The sequence below is a fragment of the Cylas formicarius genome, unplaced genomic scaffold, assembly GCF_029955315.1.
Source record: "Cylas formicarius isolate icCylForm1 unplaced genomic scaffold, icCylForm1.1 PGA_scaffold_2__14_contigs__length_35257938, whole genome shotgun sequence".
NCBI classification, from domain to species: domain Eukaryota; kingdom Metazoa; phylum Arthropoda; class Insecta; order Coleoptera; family Brentidae; genus Cylas; species Cylas formicarius.
Window position 1 is genome coordinate 23,766,466 of NW_026844319.1, and position 22,809 is coordinate 23,789,274.

General features: G+C 35.1%; 1 protein-coding gene and 1 non-coding gene across 2 annotated transcripts; one reads left to right on the plus strand and one right to left on the minus strand.

Moving 5' to 3' along the window:
- Window positions 1–130: 130 nt before the first annotated feature.
- LOC132697712 (alanine--glyoxylate aminotransferase 2, mitochondrial) lies at window positions 131–2,695 on the minus strand. Its single transcript, XM_060663296.1, has 8 exons — window positions 2,510–2,695; window positions 2,272–2,456; window positions 2,090–2,213; window positions 1,847–2,035; window positions 1,489–1,776; window positions 1,221–1,442; window positions 730–978; window positions 131–545 (listed from the first exon to the last, which is right to left on the minus strand). The coding sequence occupies exons 1-8, from the start codon at window positions 2,588–2,590 to the stop codon at window positions 447–449; spliced, it is 1,437 nt and encodes a 478-aa protein (XP_060519279.1). The 5' UTR covers window positions 2,591–2,695; the 3' UTR covers window positions 131–446.
- Window positions 2,696–2,998: 303 nt separating this feature from the next.
- On the plus strand, window positions 2,999–3,072 carry Trnat-agu (transfer RNA threonine (anticodon AGU)). Its single transcript has one exon. It is a non-coding gene; the product is annotated as a tRNA-Thr (tRNA).
- The last annotated feature ends 19,737 nt before the right edge of the window (window positions 3,073–22,809 follow it).

Here is a 22,809-nt window from a genome sequence, read left to right on the forward strand (position 1 = left end):
TTGAAGCCGGGTCACGTGATTGCGAATGCAGCCCACAGATAAAATTTTATTCATTTCTTCTTTTCCATGTTGGGCATAGGCTTGTCCAAAGGGCCAAAATAAAATTTACTTAGGTAAAATTATAATATAAAAAATAGATCTGAACCAATAAAAATAATTACTGATTAAAATCAGCCAAAGTAATAGTCAATTTACTACCATAAGTGCATTTTTAGTAATGAGAGAAGGAAGGGTTAGGTTATTCAAGGAACGTAAGTATTAAGACTCCATGCATATACAAGATAGAAATAAAAATGAATAGCCTTAAAATGAAACAAGAATAAAACTCAGGAAGCAATTTCACATTTCACAAATCACATTTATATACTGTCCAACTTAATAAAAAAAAATATCAACCAGTATGTGTTGCCTTTTAAAGGAATGTATTTTCAAAACATGAGAGTTATTTATGAATTAGAAATTTCACTTAATGCGTTTTTCAATACTTCTACCGCAAAATCCGCATCTTCTTGGGTGATACACATTGGAGGCTTTAATCTTAAGACCTAAAACAAATTGTTATTTTAGTCTAATTTTTTCCCATCCGGGGTATTTATAATTACAAGTATTTACCACAGAAAAACGCAAAAAAGCGAATCAAAGAACAAAAACGAACAAACACGTTGTTACCACTAGCAAAGTGCTATTAGTGTGAGAAAAACGGTCTAATAGCTTGGGCACTGGACTTACATTGCCATAGAGACCACCTTTTCCGACAATCAACCCTTGTTCCCTACATATCTCCCACAGTCGCAGAAATTTCACGGCTTCTATCGGCTTCCTACTACCCTTATCCTGCACCAGTTCGACTCCTACCATAAGGCCCTTTCCCCGAACATCACCGACGTAGGAAAACTCGTCCCTCAGCTTAGACAGTTCCAAGAGCAGATGCGTTCCCACTCTATGACTGTTTAATTGCAAGCTTTCCTCTTCTATGATCTTGAAAATGAGATTTGCACTAATGAATAGCTCTTACTGTTGACAGAGTCTACATACATACATCAGACATTTAAAATTATTTAAAATACCCCTAGAAATATACCAAACCATCTACTTGAGATAGGTATTAATTACTTTTTCAAACAAGCTTCCACAAGCTACTGTACTCGATTTTAAGATTTCCTACTTTACTTAATTTGTTAATGCACTTGACGTCTTCGAGCATCCCCTGTATTTCTTACCTCTAAAACTGTCAATCCCACTGTACACGATACGGGGTTACCTCCGAAAGTATTGAAGTGATCAGCCTTCGTAAGTGCTTCTGCTACCTCTGTCGTGGTCGCTACCGCAGCCAAAGGGAATCCGTTTCCGATTCCTTTGGCCATAGTGACGATATCCGGCTTGATCCCATGGGATTCGAAACCCCAAAAGTGTTCACCCGTCCTGCCGAAACCCGCCTGAACCTAAACCAACTATCTCATATACTGTGGTGAGGCGTCACCACCTCACCTCGTCGGAGACAAAAACGCAGCCGGTTTCCTTGACCGCTCCGTACACTTTTCGGATGTAGTTCTTAGGGAACTGAACCGCTCCTCCAACACCCTGTATTGATTCTGCAAAAAACGCCGCCAGGCCCGATCTCGGCACGTTACATTCCAACTCGGAAACAAATTGTTCGAAATATTTTATCCCTGCTTGACATTCATCCGTGCAAGCGCATTGTCTGTCTGTCTGTACCGGACTATCTCTACAGTTGTTGCCACCCCAAAGTCCCCGGTATACGTCAGGGTTCATGGTCTGAAACAAGTGCAATCAAATTAAAATACTACAAGAAATAGCTCAATAAATTTATAGTTTCTCAACTTACGGTGTAGAATCCGGGATTTTGCGTTACTGGATATTTATAACAGGAATTGGAAGTCAGAGCCATCGTTTGGTAAGTCATTCCGTGGTAGCAGTTTTTCAAAGACATTACGCTATTTTTTTCCGTATAGCATCGGGCTAACAGAATGGCCAAATCATTAGCCTCTGATCCGCTGTTCACGAAGTAGATTACCTACGAGTTAAATGCCATATGAAAAGTACAAATGAAGAAACCATTTTTAGGTACGTTCAAATCGCCAGGTAATTTTTCAGCTAATCTCTTGGAATATTCGTGTATCTTTTCGTGGTAATAAACATTCGAGCAATGGCCAAGGGTGTTAAGCTGTTTTGTAACCGCCTCCGAAATTTTGCTGGATAAAACGAAAAACTTTATGACGTCAGAAAAGCGTCGACCATAGAACTACTCACGGATGCGCGTGACCCACCGAAACCGTACAAATTCCGCCGAACATATCAAGATAACGTTTTCCCTCCAAATCAAACAGCCATTGTCGGTGGCCCTGATGAATCGCCAACGGCTTGCTGTAGTAAGTTTTTATGCTGGGATTCAAATGCTCCCGTCTTGTTTTGCTCAACTCGTTTATGGACGGGCCCTGCAAATTCTATTGTGTAAAATTCTTAAAAAATCAAGCGAAGTAAGACTTACTGTGTACTTTTTAGGGACGATGTCGCATTTTGGCAATTTTGCGGTCGTCGACACGATTGTCGATAAACGCTGACCCACCATATTTTTGGACTAACGGATGAATATTTTTTATCAAGCGAACAGTTATTTGAATACAATCGCACATTAATTTATTAGGCATTTATGCTTATCGCTTTATGAATTAATATTTTGGCCTCATTAAATCAAAATAATTAACAATATCAGTGCGCGTTAGTAATGGAAAACGTGATTTGAATCCTACATAGGGCGCTATCTCTGGGCAGCGTTGTAAACTTGAAAAATAGGAATCCTTTGCTGCCGTCAGATTTGGCTTTTATAAATAATATAATAATAATCATTTTGGAGGACAGCAGTTATCATACACTAATCAATTGAAGAGGTTTGTTAGTGAAAAATGATAATTTTTATTACCATTTGTAATATTCTGATATGTGGTTTGTTAGTGTGTTGGAAGCAATTGTACTTAATGGCGCCGTGGCTTAGTTGGTTAAAGCGCCTGTCTAGTAAACAGGAGATCGAGGGTTCGAATCCCTCCGGGGCCTAGTTGAGTGGGATAGCTTGGCTTATTTTTTTTTTAATATTTTAAGAAACAAATGTGGACTTCTTGGCTGGGTGTAAAGACAAAATTATGCAAGCTATTTTGAACATTTCTTTTTGCAATGGACCGCGACCGCCTTGCCTCGACCAAGCGACAAGGCCATCCTCCTAAGAAGTAGGCCGCCTCGTCTCGCCTCGCAAACTAGTTCCAGCAGCAGTCGAATTAAAAATTATTGTGCTCGGATGCTTTCGCGTTTGTACACCCTATAATGTCGCGGAATGCGATACGCTTGTTGCGGAGCATTTGTAATTCATGCTCGAATAATAAAATCGGGCGCCAGGACCGTACTATAAATATTTTGAACAATTTAAAATCGAAACGAAAACGGAATTAGTATACTTAGTTAGGTAGGCACTCTGAATTTACGGCTTGGTGGCTTGGAAACTTCCCAGGTTTGCAGGCGAGGCGAATCACAAACCAAAACAGGGTAATGGCCATTTTACTGGTATCGGGATGGGTTATGAACGCAAGTAATTAAAATCAATGGGGCGAGAATCATCGCGTTCGCTCGTTGCGTCTAACCAACTCCTAAAGGTGGGTGTACACGCGCATCACGTGTAAGTTTATTAAACGCCGTGGGTGTATACGCTTGTTAAAGTGGCCCCCCTGTGACTGCCGGAGCTACTATCGTACGTGATAACGTTGTACATGGCTGTATAAAATAAACAAGGCCCCTGTTAACCGCACCAATCAAACATAGATTAAAACCGGCTAAATATGCTTAGAGGCTACGCTTTCCATCATCCGGCACCTAGGTTGTTATTATATCAGCTAACAGCTAAAAATATAATATGTAATTTTAACCCAGTAATAAAAACTACTTTGCCGCCATCTGCCAATAGGAATGAAAAAACTGGATTATTTTTAATTGAGATTACAACTTCCAGTAATGCAGTACCTGCATAATAGTTATTGAAAAACGACAAAAAAGTTATTCTCTACTAATTTTTGTAATCATTCATATTATTTATGTACAGTAAAATACCAGTTTTGCTAAAGATAAGAACTCAAAAAATAGTGTAAACGGCATAGTATTCTTAAAGTATTGAGTTATTGGCGCGGGTGGAGTTCGTCATCCTCCCTACACGACGCAATAACGATGCACTTGCTCAACCCCAATTTGCACATGTAACGTCGCGATGTGTTTGTTGTGAGAGTAATGAAGGGTGTCCTAGACATTCCAAAAGAACGAAAAATATTATCCAAAACATTGCGCTGCGCTTGCAGCAATAACGTCGAATTGACAAATAAAAGCTGTTGGAAGATCTTTTCTATCCATTTTGCTTCATTTATTCAAATCATTGAATTTATAATATTATCAATATCGTTATCAATAATTCGTTATTACGCTATCAACTTAGCATTTACTCTCAAATAATATAATCAATTAACTAGTGCGTTCAAAAAAGTAAAATTACATTCCGAATATATAAACAGACAAAAGATCGGTTTGCAATGCGAAATCTCAGTAATTATGTTTTCCGCAAAGTTTTTAAGTCATGGTTTAAAATGACAAAAAAGTATTTTTTTTTTGGTAATTTTTATAGATAAGAATTAATTAAAATTATTTTTTTTAAATATGGTGTGGTCGCAAAAGAGATGGCATTAATTAATCACAAGCACATTTCACACAAAGTGTAATTACATCTAGTGAATTAAAAAAAATATTTTGAGGAAAAGGGACAAGAAATTAGCTTGAAATATTTACGAAAAGGAACGAAGGAGGTAAGGCGAAACAAAATAAAGCAGCAGAAGTTTTTAAGTGACTATGTAAGTTTTAAACTGTTCTTGCAAGCACTTTATACTGAAACTTATTTACCTTCTTATTTAAAATTAGGGGGGTCGAGATCGGACATTAAATTGTACTGTTTTATTATTTGCACAAAAAAAAAGATCTCGACGGATATTTTAGTTGTAATTGGGCGGTAAAAAAAATGCAAGAATGTCTGCAAATGGTTTAATTATTAACTAAAACGGAAATTTATACAAATTTTAGGATAACATGTGATGGTTAATTATACTATTTGAACACTTATTTGATTCAATTATTTGGGAATAATGATAATAAAATTTACAACATCAATTTATATCGAGTATGAGATACTACAAAAATCTGCTAATATAACGGCGCAGCTCCATGCGAACAATGAAACAAAAATGCAACATATATGTATGCTTAATAGAAGAGTGTCCTTTCCAAAATTTTTAGAAAGTGCGAGATTAATAATGGCTACAATTGTTTGTTGTTCATTTAAACAGTATTATTCGGGGTTTTTCCTTAATTTCTCGTATACAAGTGTGCAGCAAAAATTTGGAAAGCCCTCAGCAATCTCAGCTAGACCTTCCACCAATCAGTATTCTTCCAAACTTTATCCAAAGTTTTGAAGAAAGTCATAAATGTACAAATTTATGATTGTTATTTCTAATCATATTGTTTTATACATAAACGATCGCATTATTAGTTTTTTAGATAATGGTCCTCTGACTGCACTTATATCTTTAGATTACACTAACGCCTTTGATCGGCTTGACCATAACCTTATGTGCCCCAAATTAAGTTACTACGGCTTCGATGATGTTTCGTCTCGTTTTTTTCAAAACTACTTAGCTAACAGATATCAGAGAGTTAGCCTTGATAAGTTCTGAATTTCTCCCTGTTTCATCAGGTGTACCACAAGGTTCTGTCCTTAATTTATATTTCTGATATTTATAATGGGTGTTTTTTTTCGATGTATAGAACTTTAAGTTGGCATTAGTGTTCAAGATGGCGACCGATTTAACAGCTGTCAAGTGATTCATTCTCAGTTTGGTTTGGCAATTCATCATGAATAGATTCACGCCTGAACGCTTGCAAATAGTATTATTTTATTTCGAAAATGGTTCTGTGCGGAATACATATCGCGCACTACGTCCATTTTATCGTCGACAAAATCGTCCATCAGAGCAGTTAATTCGATTAACCATGGAACGTTTTCGCACTACGTTTACTACGTTATTGATAACTCGCATCCCCAGAGACGCCGTACGGTGTGTACAGAAGAAGCTATTGCTGCTGTAGAGCGTAGCATTGAGGAAGACCCGAATGAGTCCATCCGCCATCGAGCACAGGAATTGGATCTGTGTCTATGCACTTTATGGAAGATTTTGCGGAAGGATCTTGGTTTACGTGCTTACAAAATCCAACTCGTGCAAGAATTGAAGCCAAACGATCATCAAGTAAGGCGTAAATTCGTCGAATGGGCCCAATACGAGATTGCCGCTGTTCCCTATTTTCATAATCGAATTTTGTTTAGCGATGAAGCGCACTTCTGGTTGAATGGCTACGTCAACAAACAAAACTAAAGCGAAGCTAATCCTCAAGTGTATGTCGAAACACCGTTACATCCAGAAAAACTGACTGTTTGGTGCGCTTTGTATGCTGGTGGAATCATTGGTCCGTACTTCTTCAAAAACGATGGTGGCCAGAACGTTACAGTCAATGGTGATCGGTATAGAGCTATGATTACTAACTCTTTCATTCCTGAATTGAATAACCATGATGTCCAGGAGATGTGGTTTCAACAAGACGGCGCAACATGTCACACAGGTCGTGCCACAATCGATTTATTGAAAGACACGTTTGGTGACCGCCTAATTTCACGTTTTGGACCTGTGAATTGGCCTTCAAGACCTTGTGAGTTAACACCACTAGACTACTTCCTGTGGGGCTATGTAAAGTCATTGGTCTATGCGGATAAGCTACCAACGCTTGACCATTTGGAAGACAACATTCGCCGTGTTATTGCCGATATACGGCCACAAATGCTGGAAAAAGTCATCGAAAATTGGACGTCCAGATTGGACTACATCCGCGCCAGCCGTGGCGGTCATGTGCCAGAAATCATATTTAAAATGTAATGCCACAATATTATCTTTCGGATAAATAAAATTCATGTCAATCGTCAATCATCGTTGTTTTATTACAACTTAAAGTTCTCTACATCGAAAAAAAACACCCCTTACATCCATCGAAAATTTGAATTTGCATTCATTTGCTGATGACGCTCAGCTAGTTTACTCCCTCGATCCTAAATTATTTGGTATTGCTGCAATTTATATCATATGGAACTTATTTCTATATTCCTCTAAGCATAATCTTCAACTTAATGCTAAAAAATGCAGTGTAATGTTCTTTTCTCCTAAACCTAGCATTGAACAAGTATCCCAAATATATTTATTAATTAACGGTGAATAATAAAAACCTTGGTGTTATATTTGATTGTAGACTTAGATTCGTCGAATATGTATCTTTGTTGGTGAAAAAGTCTTATTTGGTTTTGCGTCATTTATACAGATATAGAACTGTCCTTAATTTCAGTTTACGGAAACTTTTAGCTCAATCACTTGTCCTTTCGATTATGAACTATGGTTTATGGTATTAATAAATATAAATTGCATAAAATTCAAAACAGCTGTTGCAGATTTATTTACGGCTTACGGGAACTTAATGATCCAAGAACTTAACTGGTTAAAAATTGACAGTACTTTCAAGTACTTTTTGGAGTCTATGGTTTTCCAAATTATTAGCACATCCAATCCGTCCTGCTCACGAACTAAATTACAGTTTCGTAATGTTCAATCATATCTTTTATTTTTGTTGCTTTTGTTGCGCAGATCATTTTCTTATAATGCTGTTGTAATTTTTAATAGATGGATAGATAGATAGTTTTATTCACAAAGCCCAGTATGTACACAGTGGATGTTTCGTCAGGAAATGAGAACATTATAGAGTAGTATAAGGATACATGGAATTATATATATAAACAATACGATAACACACATTTAACAGTACAGTATAGAACAGTTACAAACGGATATACAAACAGTACAAATATATTGACAAAATGTAGAGAAAATATCACTAAACTCATCAGGGCACTTCTGTAATATATGTTTCAAATTCTTTCAGGTCGTAGAAAGCATTGGTTGACAGAAGCTTTCTGATGCACTTTTTAAATTATCTTGTAGATAATGCTTTTATGCTTGTAGGAAGCAAATTATAGTAATAAGGTCTTGAGTAATTTAGCGACTTTTTGTAGAACATGTGGTTCAGTCTTGGCTTTAGAAGGTGTTGTCTGTTTCGGGTGTTATAAACCGTGGGCATCCGTGTGTTTCTTGTGAGAGCCTTTATTTTTATGAACGATGATGAATAATTTAAATAAATATATGCAAGGCACTGTTAGTATTTTATACTTTATAAATATATCTTTGCAGAATAGCCTCGGGGACAGTCTGAAAATCAACCTAAGTATCCTTTTTTGCTGAATGAACACCCTCTCCGCATCACTCGCTTGTCCCCAGTTTACGATATTATATGAAATAGACGAGTATGCTGAGGCGTAATAGAAAGTCAACAAGGATCTTTCAAAGAAAGAATCTCTGATTGTTAACATTGCAAACAACGTTTTGTTCAGTTTATTACAAACAATATCTATGTCGTAGTCCCACTTTAGGAAGGCATCGATGTAAGATCCGAGAAACTTTGTTGTGTGGTTTAATTCCACGCATGAACCTGCAAAGCTGAACGCTAGGTTAGTCAGAGGTTTAACATACTGACCAGTGAATTCGATCCTGACTGTTTTTTCCAAATTTATGATCAAATGATTCTGTTTGCAAAAATCAACAAACTGTGCCACAACACTAGAGAACCTATTGATCAGCCCCTGAGCTTCCCTTCCGGAGACGAAGATGGATGTGTCATCCGCGTACATAAAAACGCGGCAGTTGCTATTGAGGAACTCAGGAAGGTCATTCACATACAGAAGAAAAAGTAGTGGACCTAAGATTCCACCCTGGGGCGTGCCTAAGTTGACGTTGAACGGTTTCGAGTATATTCCATTCACTTTGACCCTTATTTCCCTGTGTTTCAGATATGATATTAATCAACTATTGATATTACCTCGAAACCCCAGGCATTCTAGTTTTTTTGTCATGATATTCAAATCTAAGGAATCGAAGGCGCGCGATAGATCAAAAAACACTCCCACAACTGTCTCACCCATGTCGAGTTTGTCCTAGATATACTGGACAAGGTCATTAGTCCCCGTTTCCGTTGAGTAACCAACACGGAAACCATGTTGCACATTCGATATAATGTTTTCTTGCTCCAAAAAATGTGTCATTCTGTCGTACATGACCTTTTCGAGTACTTTAGAGAACCAACCTGCGATTGTTATAGGCCTATAATTCTCTATTAGCTCAGAGACTCCCTTTTTGAGTACAGGAATCATTTTTGATTTTTTCAATGCCGTAGGGAACTGCCCGCAGAGAACGGACGTATTGATAATAGTAGTTAAATATTGAGCTAAAACATCTCCAGTATACCCGATTCAGTAAAATCACTTTCAATTAATTCATTAATTATTCTTTTTATTCTTACTTTTAATAAGTTTCTATTGTTCCATATTATTATTACATTTATCTATTATACAATATTTGATTTATCAATGTATTTAGTGTGTATTTAGTTTCCAATTTAAACATTTAAGAGGATATGTGGAGTAGCTTTTGCTAGACTTTTTCTCTATTCTATATTTGTATATAACAATATACAACAATAAAAGCAATTTGTTAATATTATTATCATTATTATTATATTAAGTTTATGGCGAATAAATTGAAATTTGATTCGACAGGTACGCGTATGAATGATACGACCAAAGTTTTACGCGTGTCGCTTTAATACATTCCATCGCAATTAGGGACGGTCGTAGGGGGTGGCTCGGCCGCGACAAGGGGGTCGCATCAGCAATCCCCGTCGTCACGCGGCGGATTTATGGTGGGTGGTGGCGTCCCCCTCGAGCACGTCGTCGTGGATACGGCTTTCAATTATTCCGCAATCGTGCCGAAACTTATTGCGCAAATTTCTGCGTTTTTTTTATCTCGACGCGAACAGATGCTCGAGCGCACATTTTGACTGATGCCGCGTAAAATCGTTTATCATTACTGGGTAACCAATTATCATATGATGAAGACGAGATGAGCTATTAATTTTTACTGCGCCAACTTTAAGGTCATATTCTAAACAACATGAATGAATGCCAATTTCGAATTTCAAATTCGCATACAAGAGAGGTCAAAATGAATGTCCCTTAACAGAGATACATGCTTGGATATAACATACATTATTAATAATAATAATAACATACAAAAGTGGCCAAGTATGCCGACCTGGCCTTTGAAATTAAATAACAATGGCGGCAGGACAGGGAGGTCATATTGTCTCTGGTGATGTCGGCTACTGGGGTGATACCTCGATGTTTGTCAAAAAGCTTATCGAAACTGGGCCTTTCTGACAGCTTGGTAGCAGATATGTAAAAATCGGTAATCCTTAACACCTGTCGATTTGTCAACAAGTTCCTCAACTTGGAACTTGAATCTTGCTATGGCCGATGACTGCAAACATTTTTATTTTATTAATAATAATAATAATAATAATAATAATAAATAACTTTAAGGTTTAGAAAAGTAGGTCTTCAAACAATTACCAAGTGCTTGTCCACAAGTGAATTTTGATGTGTACTATTTTTATGTGCATTTATGTGCATGTTTATATCTCCTAAAGGAAAACTAACGTTTCTAAAAAATGATTTTTTTGCTCTGTAAAATGACACCTGCCAAAATTGCTTGGGCTGTGTGTCAACGGTAAGGAGCACTTTCCAATTTTTTTTACATATTAGAAGCTGTGCTTCATGTTTGTTCGAATTGATTCTTAATGTTGACTTTTTAAAAATTGCTTGTCCCTTCGGCCCGGTGAATACGATGCAATTTGACAAATAATGTGTGCAAGGTAAGAGGTAATGTGTGCAATGCTACAGATACAATGTTTAGGTTTAGGTTTAACGCCGATGAAATAACTAAATACACATGTAAAAAAACTATCTAAAAATCAAATTGGAAAAAATATTCAAAATGCTCGTGCAATTTCAATCCACTTTTGGCTTATTATTTTAAAAAGCCTCAATGAAAAAAAAAATGGACCACAGCCTGTAGACGCTAGCAAGCCCACTCCTAAATAGAACGCTCAGTCCTTCATCGCAAGTCTAGTAGTTCCATATATAATATCCCAATAAACAATTTGTTTAACAAAAACTGTGGTAAGGTATTTCAGTTTAACAGCCAAATTGTGTGTCAGTGTACCTCAAGTTAGATGGCCAAAGTTAAAAAATAGCTTTGAAAACTGAAATCTACCAATGCTGTGAAAATACTTTACCAGTTAAAAATACGTGAATTTCTGTCTATCCAGTTTTATATATTTTAAATTGAAAGTCATGACTATGCGCAAGTAAAAAAAAGTTTTGCCTTCATCACAGTCATAGACTTATAAAACATACACTTAGACTTATATATAGAAAATACAAATATAAGAGTGACTGATCTTTTTCACTAGCGTGTATGTCATTAATACCATGTCAAAACAAGATTTGATTTGATAATATTGTCCACTATATCAAATAAAATAAATGTCACTTTTCTATACCAGTTGAATAAGAGCTTAACGATCGTCTCGCCCGTTTAATATTTTTTTAATATAAAAACTCTGACAAAAACGAACAAGTCGGAAAAAACACCCCCTCTATGCAAAAGGTCCGACTGGAGCGTCATCCCAGTGTTTTTTTCCGGGTGTGCAGTCTGTCGCTGACCCCCCAAGGGATCCGGATTTGACGTGGAGACGGGGCATGAGTATTGATCGCGACCCCGTCGAGCAAACCCTTACAGGTACCAGTGGCAGCGCATTATTCAATAACAAACGATGCATTATGAGCATCGTACAAGTAATTGGATGGATGACACATAGGTAGAGATAATAATTCCTCAGGCCGTCTCGTTTTATCGAAAATATTTCCTCGATATTTTTCGCCGAAATTAGAAAGGGAATGTAAAATCAGATGTTTTATCCCTCAAAAAAAAAGATAAAAAAATGTTATATGTTTTATTCGCAATTTAGCATAAATTTCTATAATGTATGCATCCGTTATTAAATATTTATACGATCGATATAAACATTTTGAAAATTTACACACTATTTTTCAACTAGCAATAGGATAGATCGTTTTTAATATTGCCTTTTTGAATACGCCAATGGGTTTTCACCACCATTTTACAGGACAGCAGATTTATTTTAGTCACGCCACTGGTTCGCGATGACCGTATTTATTAATTTCGAATAAGTCAGCTCTAAAGATTAGTTGTTCACGTAAAAATCGTAGGTTAATTGTAATAATAAGAATAATAATAATAATTTTGCGGTATGATATTACAACTAAAGACGTGTATTTCTTCAAATTTCTGAGCCATTTTTCTCGCGATCCTGTATTGTTTTTCGTAATTTCGTTAAGAAAATATTAAACGGAAACTAAAATAAAGCATTCAAAAATGACTTTCATTATCTAATTAGGAAATACTTTTAAACCTAATTGGATAGAAACAAAATCGTTATACCCTTTTTTTGCTCATTGCATTGCAGAAAATAAAGGTTTATTATTATTTATTCCATATTTATATAAAATATATATAGGATTTTTTGTGACAAACTTGTAATTTTTAAAAAATTTTTGACTTTCTTTTTGGGACATTTTGAAAACGTATTAATTATTTTTTTCTGGATAACTAAGTAGTTATTTTAATTGTTATATTTTAACTTTGGAAATGGTAAAAGTGGGCCAAATGGCAAACATAAGGGGACCCGAAGCAACGTGAAATAAATTCAGTAAATCAAAAAAAGATAATAAGATATATGTAACAAAACTTATCTAATTCAAATAATTAGGTTTTTTGAATTAATAGATAACAGTAAATGTTCAAATTTGAGACGCAATGTATAAAAGTTTACTACATCAAAATTTTCAGAATATTTCCAAAAAAAAACTTTCCCTGGTTTACTGAACTTATTTTAAATTATAATTACTCGGACTCGTGCTTAATTTACTTTATCAAAATCGTTAAAACGGCTCCATTAACGCTACGTTTGGATAGTTTGGCGTGTAATAAAAAGAAAGGGCATTTTCTTTTCCTTTCGTTTTCCACAAAGTATATTACAGCGACGATGCGAAAAAATCAATACGGGGGAGCCGGTCGGCGGACAGGAAAATATAACGTGTTTTGCGATTTTTATATTTTATTAAAACGGTCTCCGTGAACCCTTATCTGGCAAAGCGTCTGCGTAAATTCCGAAGAAGAAGACGAGGTGTGGAAATTCGTTTTATTTATGATGGAAAACGATACGTCTGTCTACTTTCCGCTTATTTTTGCCCATATTTACCCCACCGTTTTATTTATTGCGCTTTGCTGGAATTTCATATATTCCAAAGTCTTTTCGCTGCTTTTGTTTGTTATGTGCTTAACCAATGTATTGTATTTGGATTTTTAAAAGTTTTCAATTCAATTTTCAATATATGGTGTCGCTTTAAAATAGAATTATTTCTTGATTTTTTAGATACGGAGTGTTAAAACAGGGACCCCGGTGACGGTATATATATTTACATATTTACATTTATATATAAAATATTTACACAAAATTTAATGCATTTATTAAAGCTGGCTGTTGAATGAATTGAAACTTAGTATTTGTTTTGCTTACAGGGTGATTTTTAAAATTTAGTTATATCTTAATTTGAATCACTATATAGTTTGGGGCTAAATCCTTCACTTAAAATTTGTTAACTGGACGAGGTGAAAGACTTGACACCTAACCTGTTCTTTTTCTGCCTGTGGATCATTAAATATCCTTTTCTACTCCTCTTCTGTCAAATAAATTCGTGAGTCAAATGCCGTTTACCGCACTTGTTGCATAATATACTATTTTTCTACTCCCGTCTGTAAAATACCTAATAATTATACACCGGTCTAGCGTGCGGGAAGCTTCACTTTACCGCGTCAGTTTCGTTTCCCACGGATTCAGACATTTCCGAGATTTAACCTCATTAGCTCCTATTTTTATTTTTTTTTCTCTTGGGATTGAAGCAATTAATTACATTTTAACAAGAGTCTAAAAAGAATGACACATTTTACAGAGTAACAACGAAAAATTTGATTGAGGTAAATCCGAAAAATGGGAACAATCATGGCCAATAAAGCTTCTTTCTACAAATGTTAGGTATGTCAAACTTGAAATGTTCAATTTTTTTTATATCTCTTAAAAAAGAAGAAAAAGAAATAATTCTTATCTGTCTCTTAAAGACGAGAGCAGTTCACGAAGGAGATATGGATGCTATTTATTTCATAGCAGTAAATTGACAACAAATTTTAGTGTAAGCAAATCCATAGACCGAAATATAAAATTTGTAAGGGTTACTGAAAAACAGAAAACAAAAGAAAATCCGTATAATTCAATATTTAATTTAAGAAACCCCCAATAAAACCAAGATATTTATTTTATAAATACAAGAAATCTTACTTTATAATTACTAGTATAGAGCCATTTTTTATTTCTTTCTTAATTTGCAGTAAGGCTTTGATCTAATTGAAACAGGTAAACTTGGGTCCTACCATATACTAGGCACCAAGTAATAAGAGCTTGCAGTCTTCAACATGGCTATTGACGATTAGTGAATTCCACAACTTTCAGCTTTAACGTGACATTTGTTTGGCAGCGTTTTCTCAAAATATTTGCAGATCGCCATTAAGTTGTTCAATAAACAACGGGTCCGGTATGTGAACTTAGTTGCGCAAAAAGAAGTTTTAGCGGGCGTTATACTACAGCAACAATTGGCAACATGTAGCATGCGACATGTTGCCGAGCTGTTGCTTCCGACTCACCAACAAGTGGAATATAGACCTCTGCGACCTCAAACGCTTCGAGTGTACATTTTTGAAGATTAATACCAGGGCTCCATATTAAATAGGTACATTTACGAATCGCCACTTGTCAAAAACTTAAATTTGTCAAAAATTTCGCTGAAGCAGGGAAACTGTTGCGATAGTTCGTGTTTTGTTTTGATTAACACAGAGGAATGAGAACATATTTCGCCAATTTTGTAGTGGTTGAATTTTAGTAACTTTGAGTAAAAAAAATGAACATCTAACATTTCCCACACAAGTAAAGTACTCTTATCGTAACTCACTGGAACACATCTGGTAAGTGTAGAATAGCATTGCTATTTTATTTAATTTACGCAGAGATAGAATCCAAAGTACTCTGACGTACGAGTACACACATGCAATTTGTATTTTATTTGAATATAAATAGTTAAAAATATACAGTCCACTTCTCATCAATTCGTCATGTCTGGAGAAAATGCATTTGACTCTTTTATTACAGTAAATTTTTCAATTTCAGTGTAATTCAGTGATCGGTTTTTAAAATCACGAGTCATATATCTTTTTTTAAACAGATTCCCTAAGCTAAGAAACTACTTTAGTTAGTTGTGTAATTTGGTTTTAGCGTGGATATTATTGATCTGAAAATGACCTGCAATTGGTCTTAAAATATCGATAATGAATTAAATTATTTAGAAACCAATTCTGTAGAAACCAACTCGACGGTTAGGAAATCGTCAACGATACTCTTCTACCGCCTTCGTTTCCACCAGCCTTGACATGTTCTTATTTTTTAAATCTCTATGTGCATTTTAGTTTTTTAGCGTATTCTAAATTTCTGAAATAAGACTTCGTTGTTGTTGTTGTTATTTATTAAATATAGATTTTCCCCAAACAAGCAGAACAAATCAAAATTGGTTCAATATTTGGTACTTAATTTTTGCTGCCAACTCCAACAATTGAGTGTCATTTATTGCTTCCACAGGTACAGTGACTCACAGCTTAAATGATGCTATAACAAAAAATTACTTGTCTGAATGTCTCTTTATTTATTTGAAAAAAAAAACAACTTATTGAAATTAAGTTAGTACAGAGCCTTCTAAATAAGTCTGAATTACTTTTTGTCTTGAATATGCCTTACTTAGTTAACAATAAAGAATTAATTTATTTATATACAATATCAATGTCACAAGTTAAATGATGCAAAACAAAATATAACCAAATCAATAGAGAAAAACAACTGCATAATTTGAAATAATCCTGCTAATATTTAGTCGGGCGTCCCTCATTATCGATAAGTGCTCGTAGTCTTTTGGGTATTGATTCAACTAATTTTCTAGTATACTCTGGGGAAATTGTGTTTTATACATCAGTAATTTTTACTTTTAAATCATTCTTGTTAGATATTGGAGCACTATTTATTTTGTTTTTTAATGTCAACCACAAATTTTCAATTACAAGTCTGGTGACGTGTGCTTGTGGATCATTGTCATGTTAGAACCGATAATTGTTACCCATATTTAATTTTTGGGCACTAGCAACCACATGCTGTCTTAATATATCTAAATACACATATTGGTGAATATTACCTACTCCTGCAGATGACATACAGCCCCATAACATCACTCCATCCCCACTATGCTTTACCGTAGCTTTTAAATTTTTCAATTTTAATTCTTCCTTAGGCTTTCTCCATACTGATATTTTTCCATCGGATCCAAATAGGTTTGGTCTCATCGGTAAATATTACTAAATTTCAGAGGTTCAAATCTTTACCGGTTTGTTCGGCTGATGAAAGGCTTATTTCTGACAGTTCGACCATGTAAATTATTTTTTTCGCAGGATTCATCGAATTGTTTGGAATTGTTGTTTTCCAAACTGTCTTTCCACCTCGACACACATCTTTGAAGCACTTTTTTTTGGACAATTCGATAACTCTCTTATAATCCATTTTATTTGGAACTAACCTTTACTTATTCTCGACCCTATTTTCGTTACAGTAACGCTCAATGATATGGTAAACAGTTGATGGATATTTATTTACCATTTTGGCTATGTCTCTTTGGCTGTTTCATTTTCTGTGATGAGTAATAATTAAATTTCATTCAGAAATTGTAGTCCGACCACCCATTTAAAAAAATCGTTTTACTGGACGAAAACGTGTTTTAAAACGTCAAACTAAACAATAAACAATTGCAGTAATAAATAAAAGCCAACTGCGCCTTGGTAAATTTCAGACTGATAAATTTTGACTCCTGTTGTTATTTTTGCATCATTTAAGCTGTGACGTTAATGTTGCATATAATTCAATTAATTGTTTATTGTTAACTAGGTAAGGCATATTTAAGACAAAAAGTAATTCACTCTTTTTTAGAAGGGTCTTTACTAACTTAATTTCAATAAGTTGTTTTTTTGCCAAATAAATAAAAATATATAAATAAAGATAAATAACAAAAATCAGTTAGCAATAATATTAAAATTGAAAACTTTCGCAAATATTCAAATTTCACATGGTTTAGAAGTTCTTCTATTTTCATTTTAGGGCGAAAAGTAAACGGTCTTGGGAGTCAAACCAAGTTGGCCTAAAAAGCCGTTTTACAAAATCATAAATATAAATTATTGGTGTTTGACAAACGGGTATCTGAAGAAATAAGAATGAAAAAATATAAATGCAGAATTTGTTCCTGTTCGTTATCTGCTGACACCACTCGATCGCTCCCAAGCCGTGACTAAAGTAAGGTCTAGGTGGCTCATGACAGTGTTTAACGCATGCTCGATGAGTGCATGATTCAATATTTTATAGTAGAGAATAGAAAAATATTGTCCTTCAGATTGACACATGGTTAATGAATAGGGGTCACGCTTTAGATAGGTAAGTTTGGGAAACACGAATTTAGGCTATATAAAACATCCAAAAAGCTAGGGGACGCCACTGCAAGCGACATACACTTATACACACACCGCAAACATCAACTAACAAGAAGTAGTGATTCAAGGCAGGCCTTCCTGGCTAACCCTCCGTGCGCGTTCAAACAAAAGAAAAGCAGATGGAGCTCCCTCGGCGGGCCGGATGACCTTTGGTCATTTTCTCGATTTCGCGAATAACGACAAGAACCAGTCGGCCCTTGAGAAACGTGCCCGCAGACAATAACTACGCGTTATCTTCGCTTTTATGCTCGAAAGAATTTCAACACGGAGAACCGTCCGCAGAAAGCGAAAGAAAAGAAAATTAGATAAGTGCCGTACATAGCAAGGGATTTCTACGATTTTTTCATACGCTCGTCGTCATTTATTTTGATTTGGCGCGTTTTATTGCGCTTAATGGAAAGCACTTTCTCGCAGCCTCTTCTAATGCCGATGTGTCTCCTCATGTCCTGTCGTTGCCTCTTAGGAGTTACCCCTCGTAGACATTGCTTTTTATTGCGCATCAGCAATCACTGGGAAGATTGTTCTTCTTATGCTTAATTGAAACTTTACCAATTGAAGAGTAGATGGGAAAAAAGATGAGGGTCCATTTTTGCCCAAATAAGACTAACATTCATTTCGTATATCGGCTATAGAATACTATCCACCTATAAGAAATGGCTAGAAAGATGACAGTACAAAGATAAACAGAATTTAAAATGTATAGCAGTGGGACTTATGATCGTAAACAATGCATGTAGTTGGTTGGAGTTTATTGGTGTAATTATTGATTATTCTGTTTTTAAAGTTTTGTCTTGTTGTTGAATAATGGCTGAGCAACAAAAAACAAGGAAAAGACAAGATCGCAAATGTTCAAAACTTAAATCTCACTGCGGCCGATTTAAGCACGATCATGTCTAAGTTTAATCAACTACAAAGTTGTGGTGAACAATCCCTTTTTCTGAGTGGTTTAATAACGTGCAAACCTGTAACACGCCATAGTCCCAGGAAATCTGAAGATGAAGCTGATTTTCATTCATTTTCGTATACTTATAAAGTAAGATTGTTAAAAAACAACGAACTTTGTGAAAGTGTGCTGTAAAGCTTTTTTAGCCTTACATGGCATAACTGCAAAAAGGCTACAAACTATACAAAGCGGATTGAAAAAAAAAGGGTTCAGCGCCATTAGATGTGCGAGGAAAGCACTGTTCCAGAGAAGTCACAGATTCGGTCATCGAAGAAAAAAGAATTAATCAACGTGCAGATGATCACAATGCACTGCAGTTACACACAGAACTGCGAACCTTGCAAGTTGAAAAAGAAGTATAAACGTAAAAAAGCTACTAGGCTTGGGGCTCAAAAAGACGAAACCAAGGAAGCTGTTGTAATGGATTTAAGAAAAAATCTTGATCTGCCGAATATTACAACTAATGACCCGTATTTCTGAAGCTCTTTTATATACTTTAACTGAAGTTTCAGGAAAAATGGGTGCTGATGATGTTTCTTCACTGCTATGGGATTTTGTTAAAAGGCTTAAGACAATCAAATGGTTTTTCCTGTTCGTGGACATTCGTATCTAGAATGCGATAGAAATATGGATTTAGTGAAACAGAAGACGTACTTTGAAATGCCTCAAGAATGCAATGCACTTTTCAGGGATTCCCGAATAAAACCAAGCCCTTTTAAAGTTATTTGTTGTGTCCAAGTATCATTTTATTTTAAGACCGGTCAAAGAATTAATTGTAACCGAAAATCACCCTGGTATGATGATACATAGGGAAAGTTATAATGGTCGAGAACTTGAAAATGTTGCCATAAAACAAAAAAGAAAAAGACTTTCGCTAGCTGAAAAGTGTTTTTTGCTTCCAACTTTAGCTTATGATGGGCCAATACCTGTATCTAAAGCTAAATTTCAAGACCTAGAGCAACTAATAAGATTCTGTTCTCAAAAAGCGCAAGTTTTTTTTACAGCAATACCACACTGATAAGATTACACTAATAGATTATGGACCTTCATCTTTATTGCCAATTTTTTTTGTATTGGAATCAAAGTTTCTTTTTAATACTTTTGCATATTTTGTCAAAAAGTATTTTAGTTCAAGTTAGCAATAATTATATTCCAAAATCTTATTTTTGTTTACCATGTTCTAAAGTAGTCTTCCTAAATAAAAATCACAATTACTCAAAATTAATTTTTTTGGACCCTCATCTTTTTTCCCCTGTACTCTTTAATTACTACTCTGGGAACTCCTGTCGTGTACCATTTTCATAAATTTTGAAGCCCTAAGACAAATTGAAATTCTCAAATTAAGATTCTCACTCCTGCGATTCTTTGTTTAGTTTCCACTATGTGCCTTTGCTGATCATTTTAATTGGTTGTTGGTTGACTGATAATTGATGTATAGCGGAATCTCCTATTGAGCAATAGCTAAGTGATTATAACTTAATTAAACCTTGATTACATGTCTCGTCAACATTATCTTTAAAAATAACTAATTTTTATTATTTGCGAACATAGTTCATGTCATATATGACTAAGCGAATTGAAATTCCCAAATTAAGATTTTGACTCCTGAATATGGTTTCCATTTATATGAAAGCTCTTTGCTGTTTCAATTATTTGTTCAGTTTCCACTGAGTTATTCCACTGGCGATTTAAATTAATATGTTAATCAGATATTAAGTGGTACCCTTAATTGGTTTTTGGTTGACTATTATTAGAAAACAGTTGTTAACTGATAATTGCTACCTGGAACTCTGTGATGTCAACATTATTTTTAAAAGGTCGACTGTTATGGTATTTTTTCGACAAGTATCTCAATTTTTTTTTAATGTAGTCCGTATTTTTCAAAATTTTTATTGTCGAGCATAGTTGATGGTTCTAAACACCAACATTGCACTCGGACATTGCCTAGTTACAGTGTCACCATTATACGCGGTCCTGTTTTCGATTCGATAAAGCGAAAGTGGTGTGTAAGTCTGTCCCAACAAAGGGCCCGTAATGGACAGAATTCTGCTTTATTGGTAATAATGGATCTGTATATAAAGGAAACAAATTTGCTTTATTATGAAAACGGAAAGCGGCTCGTTACTGTCAGTGGACGAGCGAAAACAAAGACAAAGGTTTTTGCAGTTGAGTTACCGTTGTCAACTTTTTTTCGGATAACTATTTCAAAATAAATACAAAATATGTATGAAAAGAGGAAAAAGGCAAGTATATGGTTGCTATTTAGTTTTTCTATCCCGTATAAAATTGGAGATCTTTGGTAATAATATTCAAAGGTAACTTTTTCTCACTCGCTCTTTCTAGAATTTTTTCAACATTGTGTTACTTTGACAAATATTCTTTTATTAATATTAATATCTTTACGATCCTTTTCGCGATTTTGTTCCAATTGGACAGTTTTTTCATTAAAAAAATAAATAAATAAAACTAAGGGATGATAATTAGTTTCATCAGCTTGACAAAAAAAAGTTGAACAAAGGCCTGTTTTTTTTTTTTTCCTCGGAAACAAAATTTTAAAGGGACATTACAAACTGCCAAAAAATATAAACAGCAATTTAACTACCGCCAACAATTAAAATGGTAAGTTATTCGAGCCGCGTCGATCCTCTTTTCGCAAGTCCGACCTGTTACCTGCCTGCTGAATTGCCAATTCGATTTTCCGAACGAAATGGAAATGGAGAAAATGTTATTCAGACAACGCCCCGGCATGTGCTCGTGTATTATTGAAATCTTGTTTTCCCATTACAAAGTAAAATGAACACGGAAAGATTCTGTGTGGCATTATATATGGGAATGCTCCTTGCCTGGTTCTCCTTTCCTCTTTTGCGTTTAACGGACTGAAATGAATATATCCCCTTTTTCCGGATTTGCTAAAGAAGGTAACATAGAATATTTAATAATAATATGACGGCTAGAATCGCCGTGTATAAATAGAGATACCGTTTTTGAAGAGATCAGCGACAAATTCTGAGATTGTCGGTAAAATTCAAGAGCATTAAACCACCTCAGCGCAGTTCCACTCACTGGTATTGGTAATACTCGAAATTTCTGAGGGTGTTGGTGAAACTCTGCTGATCAGGAATCTGCAGCCAACTCAGAAACTCAAATTCGTAGAAAAGTTCCATCTATTGGGATTTGTGAGGTTGTTGATAAAAATCTACCACCAGAGGTTGGAAACGAACGCTAAACATTCATATATTTGTTATGACTGATCGAATTGTTATTTTAATCTCCTGCGTTCCACAAGCTTAAGTTGATGTGGCTGAAGTTAGATTTGGATTTAGATTCGGATTTGCAAATATTACAGTGGATCAGTTCGTTACTTATCTTAATTTAAAAAAACATATTCCTCTGGACATGCTGGATAAGTAAGCACAGAAATATTGAAAGGGAACTCCCAAAAACCATATCCAATGTTGCTATACAGAAAATAACCCCTTTTCCGCTCGCATCACCCCAATAAATAATTTAAATACTATTTCGCAATCTGAAAAAAAAACTGATGTTGTCCCAGAGATTCAACCAAATTGCTTCAAAATGATATATTACTGAACCACCTTCAAATCGTCGGGAAGATAAAAAACTGCCCCCAATAATTAGGTACCCTAAAATTCATTTCATTTATTTCGAAATCTCAAAAAATCTACCTTTGTCCCAAATATTGAATGAGACCATTAAAGGGCCACTTAGGAGAGCTTCAAAATTATTTATTACTCAACCACCTTGGAACAGTCGAGAAGATAAAAAAACTACCCCCAATAGTGAAATAACCAAAAGTTCGATATATTTATTTCACAATCGCAAAAAATCTGATGTCCCAGACCATTAAAGAGCCACTTAGGAGAGCTTCAAAACGATGTATTACTCGTCCACCATGAAACCGATAGAAAGATATGAAACAACCTCCAAAATTCGCCATTATCAAAGTAGAGATTTGGTTTTTGATTCGAAATTTACCCGCAAAGACACATCCAT